This window comes from Pongo pygmaeus, chromosome 6 (genome assembly GCF_028885625.2).
Source record: "Pongo pygmaeus isolate AG05252 chromosome 6, NHGRI_mPonPyg2-v2.0_pri, whole genome shotgun sequence".
NCBI lineage: Eukaryota > Metazoa > Chordata > Mammalia > Primates > Hominidae > Pongo > Pongo pygmaeus.
The window spans coordinates 65,053,548-65,071,807 of record NC_072379.2 but is presented as its reverse complement, the minus strand read 5'-3'; the positions used below and the strand labels follow the sequence as shown (position 1 = coordinate 65,071,807).

Sequence of the window (18,260 nt, the reverse complement as noted above, 5' to 3'; positions counted from 1 at the left end):
GGTTGGGGAGATGTTAGGCAAGGATAGAAAATTTCAGTTAGGAGGAATAAGTTCACAAGACTTCTTGTACAACATGGTGACTATAGTTAATAGCAACATATTGTATTTTGAAAATTGCTGAGTAGATTTTAAGTGTTCTCACCACAAAAAGTGTGAGATGATGAAGTGTGTGAGGTAATGCATATATTAATTAGCTCTATAGAGCCATTTCACAATGTATAGATTTTTTGTTTTGTTTTGTTTTGTTGAGATAGGGTCTCACTCTGACCAGGCTGTAGTGCAGTGGTGCGATTTCAACTCACTGCAGTCTCAACCTTCCCCAGTCTCAGGTGATTCTCCCACCTCAGCCTCCCGAGTAGCTGGGACTACAGGCACATGCCACCATGCCCAGCTAATTTTTTTTTTTTTTTTTGCGCTTTTAATAGAAATGGGGTTTTGCCACATTGCCCAGGCTGGTCTCAAATTCCTGGGCTCCAGCGATCCACCCACTTTGACTTCCCAAAATGCTAGGATTACAGACATGAGCCACTGTGCCTGGCCTCGCAATTCCAAAGCATCATGTTGTATGTGATAAATATATACAATTTTTATATACAATTTTTATTTATCAATTGAAAAAGAATTGAAGGTTGATGGAACACAAAAGCATTAAGTATAGGTATTTAAAGTTCAAAGAAACTAAAGTAATACTATTGTTGGATCTTGGGAGGAGGATGGGAGAAAATAAAAAGTGGAAAAACAAAGTTAAGTCCTTCTTTTGCAAAGCCAGTAGTAACCTAGTATAATGTCTAAATGTGATCAATCAAGAAAGAGCAGCTTGAGCACAGAATTGGGAGTTACAGAAATAGCATCCAAAAGAATGAGAGTGAACCTGAAGGATTGCTTTCCTGCCTTGCAAATGCTCCTCTACACCTTGAACTTTTACCATGTAAGCATAGTACCATTTTGTTAATTAAAGATGAAAATTAAGAGTTGGTCATCACAAAAGAAAAAACATGTCAGCATTTACGTTTGGTGTAAAATGTAAACTATTCTACGTAGATGGGGTATATAATTGAACCTTGATAAAGATAGTCATATGGTGATGTTTTCATACTGGACTGTGTTTTTAACTTTGTGCTTTATTTCACAAATTCTCTTGAGTGCATTTGATATTATTGATAATCTGTAGGGTATTTTTTAAATCTGAAAGTTTTAATAAACTAAGTCATTACTTAAAATATAATTCATTCTTACGTGGAAGTTTCTAGAGCCCCACCTTTTGTTCTTCAGCAAATTCCCCAGCTCTCGGTACAAAAACCAAGAGGAAAAATTGTATTCAGAGAAATCTGATGAAGAGGAAATTTTGCTAATATGTGTATAGGGAGAGTATTGTTGAAGTTACTGTGTTTAACAGTAGTCTATTCTCACTTTTTGAGTAGCTGAGTTTGCTCTTCTAAAACCTTCTACATTTTGCCAATAATTATGCTGCAGATTTATTTTTATTTTCCCTTTAAAAATCAAAGATTGAAATGTCGAGACAACCAGAGCTACAGAACTGCGTGTCTTCTCTTTCTCTGGCAGTTTGTATGCAGGTGTTTATGTTCTCTCCTTAGGCAAATGAAGAGCTTGAGGCCTTAGAAGAAGAAATGTTGCAGATGCAAGAATCTACTCGTCTTTTTGAAGTGGCTCTTCCAGAGTACAAACAGATGAAACAGTGTCGCAAAGAAATAAAATTGCTCAAGGGACTGTGGGATGTCATTATTTATGTTCGAGTAAGATGTGCTTTTTTAAAACATGCTTTTTATTTAGTAGTTGTTTTATATATGCAGTTTGTAGAGCCTATATTATTCTATTTTGGTTTTATAATGCCTTGAAATATGTGGAAATTAGATCCTCACCCCAGCCCCGAATTAGAGTTCATATATCTCTGTTAGTGGATGATTCTTCTTTGAATACCAGTTGTTTTTATTTTTAGTTCAGGATGAAACTTTGTATAATAAGCTGACTGCCTCAAATCCTTTGGGGAGATTGTAAAGAATATAAATAAAATCAAAATTAATATAAAATATATATTACATGTGTAGTCATCTGTGCATACCAACTCATACATATACCTATGCTTATACTTACATGCCTGGGCATACACAAACAGACCTTTACTAAAAATAATTTGTATGTGGTTAATTAAGTTAAAAACTTAAGTGAAAAAGTAAGTTCTAGGGAATGAGGCGTATTGCAACAAGCACTATAATCTTTTATGTTAGTTGAAAGCCATATAGAAATATATTAACAAAATATAAAATATGGTCAAGAAATGGTTGATGAGATTTTTGTTTATAATGGTTGAAAATTGTCATGTGAAAGCTTAGTTACATGTAGAATTATAAAAGTCTGTTATTTAATAATCTACTTATCAATTTATTCAAAGTACACAGGATTAAGTGACAATGATGGTATGTGTATGGAATTTATCATCGCTACTAGAAATTAATATATCATAATGTTTTAGCCTTTAGCTTGACATGTTCTGACAACTTTTTTGTTTTGGTGATAGGAAAGTTTTGACAAGTGCAGTTAATATTTTAAAAATTGACTTTCCACTGGATGATAGAGTTACTGTGTATCATCAGTTTATATATTTTGCTGCAGAGACTTGCTTTCACCAAATGTTGTTGACACTTTTATCTGCTTTTGCGTTTTCAGAGAAGCATTGATAATTGGACTAAAACCCAGTGGAGACAGATTAATGTGGAACAGATGGATGTAGAACTCAGAAGGTTTGCCAAGGCGAGTTCCATAACTGTCTATTACAACAATTTATCTTTCTCAGCACCACCTCCTTCCATCTTCCCTAACCTAGTATCTGGTGTATTGGGCTGCATGTACTTATTTACTTCTAACAGAGTGATAGCAGACAGTGTTTTTTTCACCCTTAGCCAGTTGCACTTCTAATCAAGCCTGTCTTTCTGTGAGTTAGTTGATAGAAGCATATTAGGGTTAATGAATTTATGAGAAGCTACTCTAATTATGAGCTTCCTACAGCTTCCTAGAACAGAGAGGAACATTATCAGGGCCAAGCGGTCAGGCTTCTGAAAGCTTTTGATTTCTTTACTTAGCAACCATAAACATTTTGTATCTGAAAAGATACCTTTTGGCTTTGGAATTTGGGGCAACTAATAGGAGTATGCCACTTCTGGATTTATGCGGAATACCATGATCTTTGTTCTTATTAATGACTCCGGTATCCCAAGGGGTTCAACATATACAGAACTGAGCCTATTGTAATTTGGTACTTATTGGAATTTGATATCTATTCTGCATAGCCGTATGCCCTCTGAAGACAGAGCATCTTTGGATAAAGGCAAACTGCCTATCAGTGAAAGGCAGTTAAAAGTGACAGGACCATTTGCTTTTTTTCCACCCTGGGGCTTCCTTGCCTCAGCTCCTACCCACTCTTGCCTGTATTTTCCCCTATATTATGCCAGTCCCAAAGACCCAAACTAAAATGTCCCTTCATTATTTTGGATGTCATGGGGTCACATTGTCCTTTATTTCGTGCTAAGTTCTAGTTGTTTTCCTATGGATTTTCTCATTCACAATTGCTGATGTTGTTCCTTGGGCTGAGAGGACCAGCCAAGTCAAGGGACCTACTTGGCATTTTAAGATGATGAAATATTTAAGTTTCAAGAAACAGGCACTCAAAGATAATCAACATTCCAAGGCTATTGTTTAAATGAGTCAGGTATTCCGAAGGAGGTCTTAGTAATCTAATAACAGTCTGTTTCCATTTATTTATGTTTATAGAGGAAACATTCTTCATTGCACATGTCCCGTGAACTCTTACCTATGTTTCCTCATGGGACATTCAGTTAGATCTTGTGAATGAGAAAGCAGTGTAAACAAGTGGCTTGTACAGAGTGGGCTTGTAATGTACAAATGAGTGGATCCCTTTTTGTTTCTCTGGTTTTTGTCCTTAGTATAGGAGTTCAAATGCTTTCACTCTTTTCTAATCCAGGAGTTGGGAAATGTATATCAAAGGAGGTAAATTATTAATATATACTGTGTTATATCTTGGGAGCTAGGTTTTTTCCTCCACTTTTCTTTAGGAAATTTGGTCACTCAACAAGGAAGTCCGCGTCTGGGATGCTTACACGGGCCTGGAAGGCACAGTTAAGGACATGACAGCCTCCCTGAGGGCCATCACAGAGTTACAGAGCCCTGCCCTCAGGGACAGGCATTGGCACCAGCTGATGAAAGCTATTGGGGTCAGTATCCTCAGTCTCACTAATTGAACATTTTTGTGACTGTGAAGTGTTACTTCTTGGTTTGCATCATCTGGGATGAAGTGTAATTTATGAAAAGACCCCCCTCAGCATAGCCTCTACTTGCTGTGTTATGCCTTTTTGCCAGCTAGAAAAAGTCACCTGATCTGACAGACAATTTTTAAAAAGGCACCCTCCTCCAGGCTGTCCCCAGGACAGCAGAGCGGAGGCTGGCTTCCATCTCCATTTGTCGTCTGGGCTGGTGTCCATGTTCAGTACACAAATTGCACAACTAATCAGGGCGGCCCTATTACACATCTCTGCTCATTCTTTCTCAAGGGCAGACCTAGCTCCCTGGCTCCCAGCAACTCTGGAGTGAGGCCAAAGTTGACACAGAGATAGGTTGGCAAACTCATCTAGCTTTCTCAGGACTTTCCAGGTTTTAGCACTGAAAGTCTCACATCCCTGAAATCCACTTGCTAGAAACCCCTCAGTCCTGAGCAAATCAGGGCATTTGGTCCTCTTATGCAGAGGGGTGGATGGTGCTAAGGAATGTTAGAGGGTAGGGAGGGACAGAGGGTGGCAGCCTCCAAGAAGCAGATTCTGGATATTCTTAGCAAAAGCCGGAAAGAAAATGGCTTTCCTGCAACCCATGTGGCTGGCTCAACTCTTCACTTACAGGAGACATGAGTGAGTTTGGGTATGTCGAAGAGCTGAGGATGTCTCAAGGACCAAATATAGGGGAGGGAAGGAGAGTCAACGTGAGAGAGGGGGAGTCATTGTCACAAGACAATGTGGAAATGAGAATTATTTTTCACATGGTAAATATGAATAATGACACTGTGAGTAAGATTATTTTTTTGCCAATGAACTGAGATTAAATTAGTGATAAAACTAGGTTAAATCACAGAAGCAGCTGGGAATTATGTTCAGTGAATAGGGTTCTTTAGGAAGAAAAGACAAATGAACCACTACCTGATTCCTGGGATTTCGACCAAATTGTAATAAATGAACAATGAGATTCTCTTTAAAAATAGGTTTTGTGGGCAAAGGAGATAAGAAACGTGCTGACAAGGGAAAGATGTGAAACAAAGAAAATAGTGTAGCACGGATGTGACTAAACTTTGGCCCTTGCTTCCGGCAGGTGATGCCTCAGGAATTGTGAGTTAAAAAGGAATGTCTTAGATTGTCCACATCTTTCAAGATGAGAGATGTACTCAGCACCTGACTTGAGTATATTTTAGTTAAGATTCATTTCACCAGTCTTTAGGCAAAAGGAACTGTTAATATACGTGGAATATAAAGTCTACCTTTTTTTTCCCCCTAATCAGGTCAAGTTTTTAATAAATGAAGCCACAACTTTGGCAGATTTGTTAGCACTGCAGTTACACAGAGTGGAAGATGATGTCCGAAGGATTGTGGACAAGGCGGTAAAAGAGCTGGGGACTGAGAAGGTAGTGTCCTCGGGGCTGAGTCATTTCTACTTGGCTAATTTTGGGTATTTGCATAGAAGCCAACTTAGAGAAAAGTCCTTTTGATGTCCTGGGAGCCTGGAGAGACGAGTCCCAGTTTGTTCCTTGCTGTTCATTAGGTGTGGGATGAGCAGGAACTAGAATCATTCTAAGCCACAGTAAAACTGGAGGATTGGTCTTGTTGATGATGATGGTTATAGCAGAAAATACTTACATGTCCTTTATTTTGTAGCCAGCACCACTCTGAGTGCTTTATTTATATTAATCCATTTAATCTTCTGAGGTAAGTAATAGTATCTCTATTTTACAGATGGGGAAACTGAGGTATAAAGAGGTAATTAACTTACCCAGATTCACACAGAAGACAGATTGATTCCCATTTAAGGCATTACCTGTTTCATGCTGGCTAATTTGTAAATAATATCTACCAAACATTTAAGTCCCTTCCTGCTCTCAAATTCTGTTTTGGTTAGGGATGATAAACTCACATTCAATAGAAGTTTGATGTTAGTGTGATGCCCATTCCTTTGATGTGATAAAATTCATTCTTCAAACCCCATTAACATGAATTACTTGGAGGAAAAAACTGAAGCCAGTAATATTTGATATCAGTTTGCCTTTTTGAAAATTGAAAAAAAATTAATTCCAGATAATAGTCTAGATATTGATTCTCAATTAAATTTTGTGCACATTAATTAGTTTATATTGTTGATTACTAGGTTATTACTGAAATCAGTCAGACCTGGGCAACCGTGAAGTTTTCTTATGAAGTTCACTATCGAACAGGCATTCCATTACTAAAGTTTGATGAACAACTTTTTGAAACTCTAGAGCACAACCAAGTAAGATTGATATTTTTATTGCATTTATTTTTTAATTTTATTTTTATTTGACAAATAATTGTATATATAGGGTACAATGTGATGTTTTGATATATGTTTACAATGTGGAATGATTAAATCAGGCTAACCGTCATCTCATATACTTAACATTTTTTTTGTGGTGAATCACTTAAAATCTCCTTTAGGAATTTTGAAAAGTACAATGCATTATTATATATTGTAGTCACCAACTGTGCAATAGATCACTAAAGCTTATTCCTCCTGTCTAACTGAAAATTTGTACCCTTTGATCAACAGCTCCTCTTTCCCCTTCCCCCAGGCTCTGGTAACCATCATTCTACTCTCTATTTCTATGAGTTCAACTTTTTTAGATTGCATGTGTAGGTGACATCATACAATATTTGTCTTTTTGTTCCTGGCTTATTTTTCTTAGCATAATGTCCTTTAGGGTCATCCATGTTGTTGCAAATCAGGATTTTTTCTTTTTAAAGGCTGGGTGATATTCCATTGTGTTTATATACCACATGTTCTTTATCCATTCATCTCATAATGGACACCTAGGTGGCTTTCATATCTTAGCTATTGTGAATAATGCTGCAATGAACATGAGAGTACAGATATGTCTTCAGCCTACTGATTTCATTTCCTTTGGGTATATACCCAGAAGTGGGATTGTCAAATCATATGGTAAGTCTATTTTGAGTTTTCTGAGGAAACTCCATCCTGTTTTCCATAAAAGCTGTATTAATTTATATTCCCACCAACAGTGCAAAAGGGTTCCCTTTTCTATACACTCTCACCTACCCTTGTCTTTTGTCTTTTTGATAATAGCCATTCTAACAGGTGTGAAGTGATATCTTATTGTGGTTTAAATTTGCATTTCCTTGATGATCATGGATGATGAACATTTTTTCAAATATCTGTTGGTCATTTGTAAGTCACCTTTTGAGAAATAACTGTTTAGATCCTTTGCCCATTTTTTTGATTGGGTTACTTGGTTTTTTGCTTTTGAGTTAAGTTTCTTAGATATTTTGGAAATTAGCCCCTTATTATATCTATGGTTTGCAAATATTTTCTCCCAATCCATCAATTGTAGCTTTGCTCTTTTGTTTCCATTGCTATACAGAAGCTTTTTAGTTTGATGCAATCTGATTTCTTTGTTTTTGCCTTTGCCTGTGCTTTTGAAGTCATATTCAAGAAATCTTTTTGTAGACCAATGTTGTAGAGCACTTCCCCTAGTTTTCTTCTAGTAATTTTATAGTTTTAGGTCTTACATTTCAGTCTTCAATCCATTGTGAGTTGGTTTTTTTATATGGTGTGAGATAAGGGTCCAATTTCATTTTTCTGCTTGTGGATATCCACTTTTCAAAGCACCACTTATTGAAGAAATTGTCTTTTCTCCATTGTGTGTTCTTGGAAATTTTATTGAAAATCAATCCACCATAAATATGTAAGTTTATTTCTCGGCTCCGTATTCTGTTCCATTGGTCAATGTGTTTGTTTTTATGCCCATATCATGCTCTTTTGATTACTATAGCTTTGTAATGGATTTTGAAGTCAGGTAGTGTGATGCCTCCAGCTTTGTTCTTTATGCTCAAGATTGTTTGGGCTATTCTAGGTCTTTCGTCAATTCATACAAATTTTAGGATTCTTTTTTCTATTTCTGGAAAACATGACATTGGAATTTTAGTAGGGATTGCATTGATTCTATAGATCTCTTTGGGGTAGTGTCTTAGTCTGTTTTGTGCTACTACAACAGAATGCCGCAGACTGGGTTACTTAAAATGAGCAGTAATTTGTTTGGCTTGCTGTTCTGAAGACTGAGAAGTCCAAGATCAAAGGGCTGCAGTTGGTGAGAGCCTTCTTGCTGTGTCATAACGTGGCAGAAGGCGTCACATGGTAAGAGAGAGAAAGGGAAGGTTGAACTTACTTTTATAACAAACCCAGTCATTATAATGAACCCACTTTCTTTTACATGTTTTTTTCTTCTGTAAAATTTTTTTGCACATGGTGACTGACAAGAATCCACTTTCTTAATATCACTAATCCACTAATGAGGGCACAGCCCTCACAATACCTCTTAAAGGTCCCACCTCAAACACTGTTGCATTGTTGATTAAGTTTGCAGCACATGAGCTTTGAGACACAATAACAGGTAGTACAGTAGCAGGTAGTATGAACATTTTAACAATATTAAATACTTGGATAACTTTAAATACTGAATACTTTTCAATTTATTTGTATTATCTACATTTTTTCATCAATGTTTTGTAGTTTTTAGTATACAGATATTTCACCTCCTTTGGTAAATTTACTGAAGTATTTTATTGTTTGATACTATCGTGAATTGGATTGATTTCTTAATTTCTTTTTCAGATAGTTTGTTGTTAGTATAAAAGAATGCTGATTTTTGTGTGTTGGTTTTGTACCTTACAAGTTTACTATATTCATTTATTAGTTCTAACAGTTTTAGGATGGAGCTGTTAGGATTTTCTAAATATAAGATTATGTCATCAGCAAACAGACACAATTTCACTTCTTCCTTTCCATTTGAGTGCTTTTTATTTCTTGTCTAGTTGCTCTGGCTAGATCTTCCAGTACTGTATTGAATAGAAGCATGAGAGTGGGCATCCTTGTCTTATTCCTGATTTTAGACAAAAAGCTTTTGATTTTTTGCTGTTGAGTATATTAGCTGTGTGCTTTTCATGTTCAGCCTTTATTGTGCTGAAGTACATTCTTTATATGCCAATTTTGTTGGGAGTTTTTAATCATGAAATGATGTTGAATTTTATCAAATGCCTTTTCTGCATGTATTCAGATGTTCATATTGTTTTGTCCTTTCTGTTAAATATGGTATATCACATTTATTGATTTGCATATCCTTGCATTCCTGAGATAAATCCCACTTGATCATGGTGAATGATCCTTTTTAGTGTACTGTTAAAATCAGTTTGCTAGTATTTTGCTGATGATTTTTTAAATTTATGTTCATCAGGGATATTGGCTTCTAATTTTCTTTACTTGTGGTGTCCTTGTTTGGCTTTGGTATCAGGATAATCATGGCCTCATAAAGTGAGTTTGGAAGTATTTCTCCTTAAGTTTTTTTGGAAGAGTTTGAGAAGAATTAGTATTAGTTCTTATTTAAATGTTTGGCAGAATTCCACCATGAAGCCCTCCTGTCCTAGGCCTTTCTTTTGAGGGGAAATATTTTAGTATTGAATCAGTGTCTTTACTCATCTGTTCAGATCTTTTATTTCTTCTTGATTCAGTCTTGGTAGGTTGTATGTTTCTAGGAACTTAACCATTTCAATTTGTTGACATATAACTGTTCATAGTAGTCTCTTATGATCCTTTGTATTTCTGTCATATCAGTTGTAATAACTCTTCTTTCATTTCTGATTTTGAGTTATCTCCCTTCTTTCCTTAGTCTGGCTAAAGGTTTGTTGATTTTGTTTACTATTCAAAAAACCAGTTCTTCATTCCATTGGTCTTTTTCTTGTCTTTGTAGTCTCTATTTCATCAATTACTGCTCTGATCTTTATCATTTTTTCCTACTATTGATTGTGGGCTTAGTTTGTTCTTCTTTTTCTAGTTCCTGAAGGTTAGCATTAAGTTGTTTATTTGAGATTTTCTTGTTGTTGTAAACATTTATTGCTAAAAACTTCCCTCTTAGAACTGGTTTTGCTGCATTCCATAAGTTTTAGTATGTTGTGTTCCTGTTTTCATTTGTCTCAATATATTTTAAAATTTCTCTTTTGATTTCTTCTTTGACCCATTGGTTGTTTGGGAGCATGTTATAATTTTCATGTATTTGTGAGTTTCCAAAATTCCTGCTGTTACTAATTTATACTTTTATGCCACTGTGATTGGAAAAATACTTGATGTTATTTTTGATCTTCTGAAGTTTTTATCTAAGATTATCTGGCAGACTTAGAAAACATTTATTTTTTTCATATTGATGCATAAGAGATGTACATAATTTGGGGATACATGTGATAATTTAATATATGCATATAAAACGTAAAGATCAAATCAGTGTAATTGGGATGACCATCATCTTAAATATTTGTCTTTGTGCTAAAACTACTGGAATTTTTCTCTTCTAGATCTTTTGAAATACACAATAGATTATTGTAAACTGTAGCCACCCTACTGATCTATCTAATACTGGGTCTTATGAGACCCACTTTTTAAAAAAAATTCCCATATATGAGTGGGAATGCGTGATATTTGTCTTTCTATGCTTGCCTTATTTCACTTAACATAATGTCCTCCAGTTCCATCCACATTGCTGCAAATGACATGATTTCATTATTATTTTTATGGCTGAATAATATTCTATTGTATGTATATACCATTCTTAAATCTATCTGTTAGTGGGCACTTAGGTCAATTCTTTATTTTGGCTATTGTAAAATAGTACTGCAAAAAACATGGAAGTGCAGGTGTTTTTTCAACATACTGATTTTTTCTTTTGGGTATATACCTGGTAGTGGAATTGCTGGATTACATTTTTAGTTCTTTGAAAACTCTCCGTACTGTTCTCCATAGTGACTATACTAATTTACATTTCTACCAACCGTGGGCAAGTGTTCCCCTTTCTCCACATCCTTGCCAGCAGCATCCATTTTTGCCTTTTTGGTAAAAGCCATTTAACTGGGGTGACATCATATCTCATTGTATTATGATTTGCATTTCTCTTAGGATTAGTGATGTTGAGCATTTTTTCATATAACTGTTGGCCATTTGTATGTCTTTTTTTTTTTTTGAGGCGGGGTCTCCTCTGTCACCCAGGCTGGAGTACAGTGGCGTGATCTTGGCTCACTGCAAGCTCTGCCTTCCGGGTTCACGCCATTCTTCTGCCTCAGCCTCCCAAGTAGCTGGGACTACAGGTGCCCGCCACCATGCCTGGCTAATTTTTTCTATTTTTAGTAGAGATGGGGTTTCACTATGTTAGCCAGGATGGTCTCGATCTCCTGACCTTGTGATCTGCCTGCCTCTGCCCCTAAAGTGTGGGATTAAAGGCGTAAGCCACAGCGCCCGGCCTGTATGTCTTCTTTTGAGAAATGCCTATTCAAATATTTTGCCCATTTTAAAATCAGATTGGGGTTTTGTTTTGTTTTTGTTTTGCCACTGGGTTGTTTGAATTTCGTATGTATTCTGGTTATTAATCCCTTATCAGATGAGTAGTTTGCAAATATTTTCTCCCATTCTGTAGGTTGCCTCTTCACTTCGTTAATTGTTTCTATTGCTGTGCAGAAGCGTTTTGTCTTGGCATGATCCTGTTTGCCCAGTTTTGTTTTTGTTGCCTGGGCTTTTGAAGTCTTACACACACAAAAAAATCTTTGCCCACACCAAAATCCTGGAGCATTTCTCCAGTGTTTTCTTCTAGTAGTTTTATAGTTTCAGGTCTTAGATTCAACTCTTAATCCATTTTGATTTGATTTTTGTTTACATTGAGGGATAGGAATCTAGTTTCATTCTTCTGCATATGGTTATCCAGTTTTCCCAGTACCATTTATTGAAAAGACTGTCCTTTCCCCATTGTATGTTCTTGGCACCTTAGCTGAAAATTAATTGGCTGTAAATGTATGGGTTTATATCTTGGGTCTCTATTCTGTTCCATTGCTCTCTGTGTCTGTTATTATGCCAGTACTATGCTGATTTGGTTACTATATAGCTTTGTAGTAAATTTCAAAGACAGGTAGTTTGATGCCTCTAGCTTTGTTCTTTTTGCTCAGGATTGCTTTGACTATTCAGGGTCTTCTGTGATTCCATATAAATTTTGAAACTTTTTCTATTTCTATGGAAAAAAGTCATTGGTATTTTGTTAGAGATTGCATTGAATTTAGAAATTGCTTTGGGTAATATTGTCATTTTAACAATACTCTTCCAATCCATGAGCATGGAATATCTTTCTGTTTTTTGTGTGTGTCTTCAGTTTCTTTCATTAGTGTTTCATAATGTTTCTCATATAGAAACTTTCACTTTTCATCTTTCACTTCTTTGGTTAATTTGATTCCTACATATTTTATATTATTTGTAGCTATTGTAAATGTGATTGCCTTCTTGATTTCTTTTTTCAAAGGTTTTCTGTTGGTACATATAAATGCAACTGTTTTTTGTATGTCTACTTTGTATCCTGCAACTTTCCTAAACTTGTTTATCAGTTCTAACAGTTTTTTTTGGTGGAGTCTTTAGGTTTTTCTAGGTACAAGATCATGTAATCTGAGAACAAGGCTAATTTGACTTCCACCTTCCAGTTTGAATGCCTTTTATTTCTTTCTCTTGCCTAATTGCTCTGACCAGGACTTCTAATACTATATTGAATACAAAGAGTGAAAAAGGGTATCTTGTCTTGTTCCAGATCTTAGAGGAAAGGCTATCAAATTTTCCCCATTCAGTACAATGTTAGCTGTGGGTTTGTTGTATATGACCTTTACTATTTTGAGATATGTTCCTTCTGTGCCAATTTTGATGAGGGTTTTTATCATAAAAGGTTGTTGAATTTTATCAAACGCCTTTTTGAAATTTGTTGGAATAATCATATGGTTTTTCTTCTTGGTTCTATTGATGTGCTACATCACATTTCTTGACTCACATAAATTAAACTATCCTTCTATCCCTGGAATGACTCCCACTTAACCATGGTGAATGATTTTTTAATGTATTGTTGAATTCCATCAGCTAATATTTTGTAGAGAATTGTGGCATCTATGTTTATCTGTAATATTGGCCTGTAATTTTCTCTTTTGTGTCCTTTTCTGCTCTTGGTATCAGGGTAATGCTGGCTTCATTTTCTTAGTCTAGCTAAAGGCTTATCAATTTTATCTTTTCACAAAACCAACTTTCGTGTTGTTGATCTTCTGTATTTTTTCTTCAGTTTTAATTTTATTTATTTCAGCTCTCATCCTTGTTATTCCTTTCCTTTTGCTGATGTTCAGTTGGGATTGTTTTTGCTTTTCTAGTTCCTTGAGGTGTATTGTTAGGTTGTTTATTTGAAGGCCTTCTACTTTTTTGATATATGTGCTTGTTGCTCTAAACTTCCCTCTTATTACTGGCTTTTATTGTATCACATAGATTTTGATATGTTTTATTTCCATTTTAATTTGTTTCAGAAAATTTTTACATTTCCTTCTTAATTTCTTCATTGATTTATTGGTTGGTTAGGAGCATGTTGTTTAATTTCCATGTGTTTGTGACATTTCTAAGGTTCCTCTTGTTAATGATTTCTAGTTTTATTTCATTGTAATCAGAAAAGGTACTCGATATGATTTCTACTTTTTAGAATTTTTTGAAACTTGTTTTGTGCCCTAAGATATGATCTATTCTGGAGAATCCATGTGCTGACAAAAAGAATTTGTATTCTGCAGTAGTTGGGTAAAATATTCTGTGTCAGTCAGTCAGGACTACTAGGTCTAGTGTGTAGTTTAACTCTGATGTTTCTTTGTTGATTTTTAAAATCTGGAAGATCTGTCCATTACTGAGAATGGGGTGTTAAAGTCCTGTACTATCATTGTGTTGCAGCCTGTCTTTCCCTTTATCCCTTTAGGTCTATTAATGTTTGTGTTATATACTTGGGAGTTTAGGTGTTGGGTGCACAGATATTTAATACTTATAATTATTATTTTCTCTTGCCTAATTGATTCCTTTATCATTATGTAGTTATCTTCTTTACCTCTTTTTACAGTCTTGATTGTAATATATTTTATCTGATCTTAGTATAGCTACTCTTACTCTTTTTTGGTTTCTAGTTGCATGGTATATCATTTTCCACTCTTTCACTTTCAGTCTATATGTGTCTTTATAGGTGAAGTGGGTTTCTTGTAGGCACTGTATAGTTCTGTTATGTTTCTTTAGCTATTCAGCCACTTTATGCATTTAATTGGAGAATTGAGTCCATTTATGGTCAGTGTTGTTATTAAGGACTTATTACTGCCATTTTGTTACTTATCTTCTGGTTGTTTTATAATTTTTCTTTTTTACTTTCTTACTGTCTTCCTTTATTGTTAAGCGATTTTCTCTGTTAATATGTTTTAATTCAATGCTTATTATTTTTAGTGAATCTGTTACAGGTTTTTGCATTGTGGTTACCATGAGGCTTAGAAAAACTATACCAAGTTATTTTAAAGAGATGACAACTTATATTAGATCACAAAGAAAAGAAACCCAAAGAAAAAATGAAGAAGAAACTCCATTCCTTCCCCCCACCCCACATTTTGAGCTTTGGTTGTCTCAATTTGTATATTTTTATATTGTCTATCTCTTAACAGTTTGCTGTAGCTATTGTTTTTGATAGATTTGTCTTTTGGGCTTCATGCCAGGGGTATGAGTAGATTACACACCGTAGTTACAGTACTAGAATATTCTGTGTTTGTTCACATATTTAATTTTACCAGTGGGTTTTATGGCTTTAAATACATTGTTTAATGTCAGTGTTTTTCTATTTCAGATTGAAGAATTTCCTTTAGCATTTTTTGTAAAACTATTCTGGTGGTGGTGAATTAGCTCAGCTTTTGTTTGTCAGGGAAAATACTTTAATCTGTCTCTCATATTTGAAGTGTAAGTTTGCAGGACACAGTATTCTTGGTTAGCAGGGGTTTGTTTTGTTGTTACATTTAGCACTTTGAAAATGTCATTCCACTTCCTACTGGCCTGTATTCTTTCTTTTGAGATGTCTTTTGTCAAATTGGTGCTCCTTTATATCTTATTTGCTTCTTTTCTTTTGTTGCTTTAGGATTCTCTATGTGTCCTTGACCTTTGAGAGTTTGATTATTATACGACTTCGGGTAGTAGTATTTGGGTCAGTTCTATTTGGTGTTCTCCGACCTTCTTGTACCTGGATATTTATATCTTAGGTTTTCAAAAGTTTTTAGTATTATTTATCTCGTAGACAATCTTCACTGCTTTTCATTCTTTTTTCTCTTAAATTTGTTAAGACTTGTTTTGTGGCTGTATTAGTCCGTTTTCATGCTGCTGATAAAGACATACCCAGGACTGGGCAATTTACAAAAGAAAGAGGTTTATTGGACTTACAGTTCCATGTGGCTAGGGAGGCCTCACAGTTGTAGTGGATGGTGAAAGGCATGTCTCGCATGGCAGCAGACAAGAGAAGAAAGCTTGTGCAGGCAAATTCCCCTTTGTAAAACCATCAGATCTCTTGAGGCTTATTTACAGTCATGAGAACAGCATGGGAAGGACCTGCCCCCATGATTCAGTTACCTCCCACTGGGTCCTTCTCACAACACATGGGAATTCAAGATGAGATTTGGGTAGGGAGACAGCCAAAACATATCATTCCGCCCCCGGCCCCTCCCAAATCATGTCCTCACATTTCAAAACCAATCATGCCTTCCCAAAAGTCCCCCAAAGTCTTATTTCAGCATTAACTCAAGAGTCCACAGTTCGAAGTCTCATCTGAGACAAGGCAAGTCCCTCTACCTATGAGCCTGTAAAATCAAAAGCAAGTTAGTTACTTCCTAGATAAAATGGAGATACAGCTATTGGATAAATACAGCCATTCCAAATGGGAGAAACTAGCCAAAACAAAGGGGCTACAGGCCCCATGCAAGTCTGAAATCCAGCGGGGCAGTCAAATCTTAAAGCTCCAGAATGATCTCCTTTGACTCCATGTCTCACATCCAGGTCACGCTGATGCAAGAGGTGGGTTCCTACAGTCTTGGGCAGCTCCGCCCCTGTGGCTTTTTGGGGTACAGCCTCCCTACTGGCTGCTTTCACAGGCTGGTGTTGAGTATCTGCAGCTTTTCCAGGTGCACAGTGCAAGCTGTCGGTGGATCTGCCTTTCTGGTGTCTGGAGGACAGTGGCCCTCTTCTCATGGCTTCACTAGTTAGTGCCCCAGTAGGAACTTTGTGTGGGGGCTCTGATCCCACATTTCCATTCTGCACTGCCATAGCAGAGGTTCTCCATGAGGATGCTGCCCCTGCAGCAAACTTCTGCCTGGGCATCCAGGCATTTCCATACATCTTGTGAAATCTAGGTAGAGGTTCCCACACCTCAGTTCTTGACTTTTGTGCACTGGCAGACTCAACACCACATGGAAGCTGCCAATGCTTGAGGTTTACATCCTCTGAAGCCACATCCTGAGCTCTATGTTGGCTCCTTTGAGCCATGGCTGGAGTGGCTGGGATGCAGGGCACCAAGTCTCTAGGCTGCACACAGCACGGGAACCCTGGGCCTGGCCCAGAAAACCCCTTTTTCCTCCAATGCCTCCAGGCCTGTGATGGGAGGGCCTGCCACAAAGGTGTCTGATGCCCTGGAAACCTTTTCACCATTGCCTTGGAGATTAACATTTGGCTCCTGGTTACTTTTGCAAATTTCTGCAGTCAGGTTGAATTTCTCCTCAGAATATGGGATTTTCTTTTCTATCACATTGTCAGGCTACAAATTTTCTGAACTTCTATGCTCTGCTTCCCTTATAAAACTGAATTCCTTTAACAGCACCCAAGTCACCTCTTGAATGCTTTGTTGCTTAGAAATTTCTTCTGCCAGGTATGCTAAATTATCTCTCTCAAGTTCAAAGTGCCACAAATCTCTAGGGCAGGGGAAAAATTCTACCAGTCTCTTTGCTGAAACATAACAAGAGTCACCTTTGCTCCAGTTCCCAACAAGTTTTTCATCTCCATCTGAGACCACTTCAGCCTGGATTTCATTGTCCATGTCATTATCAGCATTTGGGTCAAAGCCATTCAAGTCTCTAGGGAGTTTCAAACTTTCCCACATTTTCCTATCTTCTTTTGAGCCCTCCAAACTGTTCCAACCTCTGCCTGTTACCAGTTCCAAAGTTGCTTCCACATTTTTGGGTATCTTTTCAGTAGTACCCCACCCTATTGGTACCAATTTACTGTATTAGTTCATTTTCATGCTGCGATAAAGACATACCCAAGATTGGGCAATTTATAAAAGAAAGAGGTTTATTGGACTTACAGTTCCATGTGGCTGGGGAGGCCTCACAATCATGGTGGAAGGTGAAAGGCACGTCCCCCATAGCGGCAGACAAGAGAGCTTGTGCTGGCAAACTGCCCTTTTTAAAACCATCAGATCTTGCGAAACTTATTCACAATCATGAGAACTGCATGCGAAAGACCTGCCCCCATGATTCAGTTACCTCCCACTGGGTCCCTCCCACAACATGTGGGAATTCAAGATGAGATTTGGGTGGGGACACAGCCAAACCATATTGCTGGCCTAACACATGGTCTGTCTTGGAGAATGTTTCATTTGCACTTGAGAAAAATCTGTATTCTGCTATTGGAAGAAATAGTCTGTCTATGTCCATTAGGTCTATTTGGTCTAAGGTGTTCAAGTCCACTGTTTCTCTCTTGATTTTCTGTCCAGATGATCTATCCATTGTTGAAAGTGGAATGTTATAGTCCCTTTCTATTACTGTATTGCGGTCTATCTCATACTTCAGATCTGTTAATATTTGATTTATATATTTAGGTTCTCTGATGTTGGGTTCATATACATTTTTAATCAGATTTTTTAAATTTTAAATTGTGATCTTTTACTTTTTCCTAGTTCTAATACTCAACATGTATTTATTTATTCATTGAGCACATGATATATGGTCTTGAATTCTAAAATTACAGTGTTAGCATCTGTTCAGACATGAGAAGAAATGTAGAAGAGACAAACTATTCAGAGGAAATAACAGTAGTGTTATTATTAGACATAAGACATA

General features: G+C 36.5%; 1 protein-coding gene across 1 annotated transcript in view; it reads left to right on the top strand.

The window, feature by feature from the left end:
• The window catches only part of DNAH11 (dynein axonemal heavy chain 11), a 355,283-nt gene that overhangs the window by 69,603 nt on the left and 267,420 nt on the right, over positions 1–18,260 (top strand). The window contains exons 21-25 of the mRNA XM_063667481.1: positions 1,596–1,754; positions 2,686–2,769; positions 4,089–4,247; positions 5,576–5,698; positions 6,436–6,558. Coding sequence (XP_063523551.1) covers positions 1,596–1,754; positions 2,686–2,769; positions 4,089–4,247; positions 5,576–5,698; positions 6,436–6,558 — 648 coding nt within the window. The remainder of the gene's footprint in view (positions 1–1,595; positions 1,755–2,685; positions 2,770–4,088; positions 4,248–5,575; positions 5,699–6,435; positions 6,559–18,260) is intronic.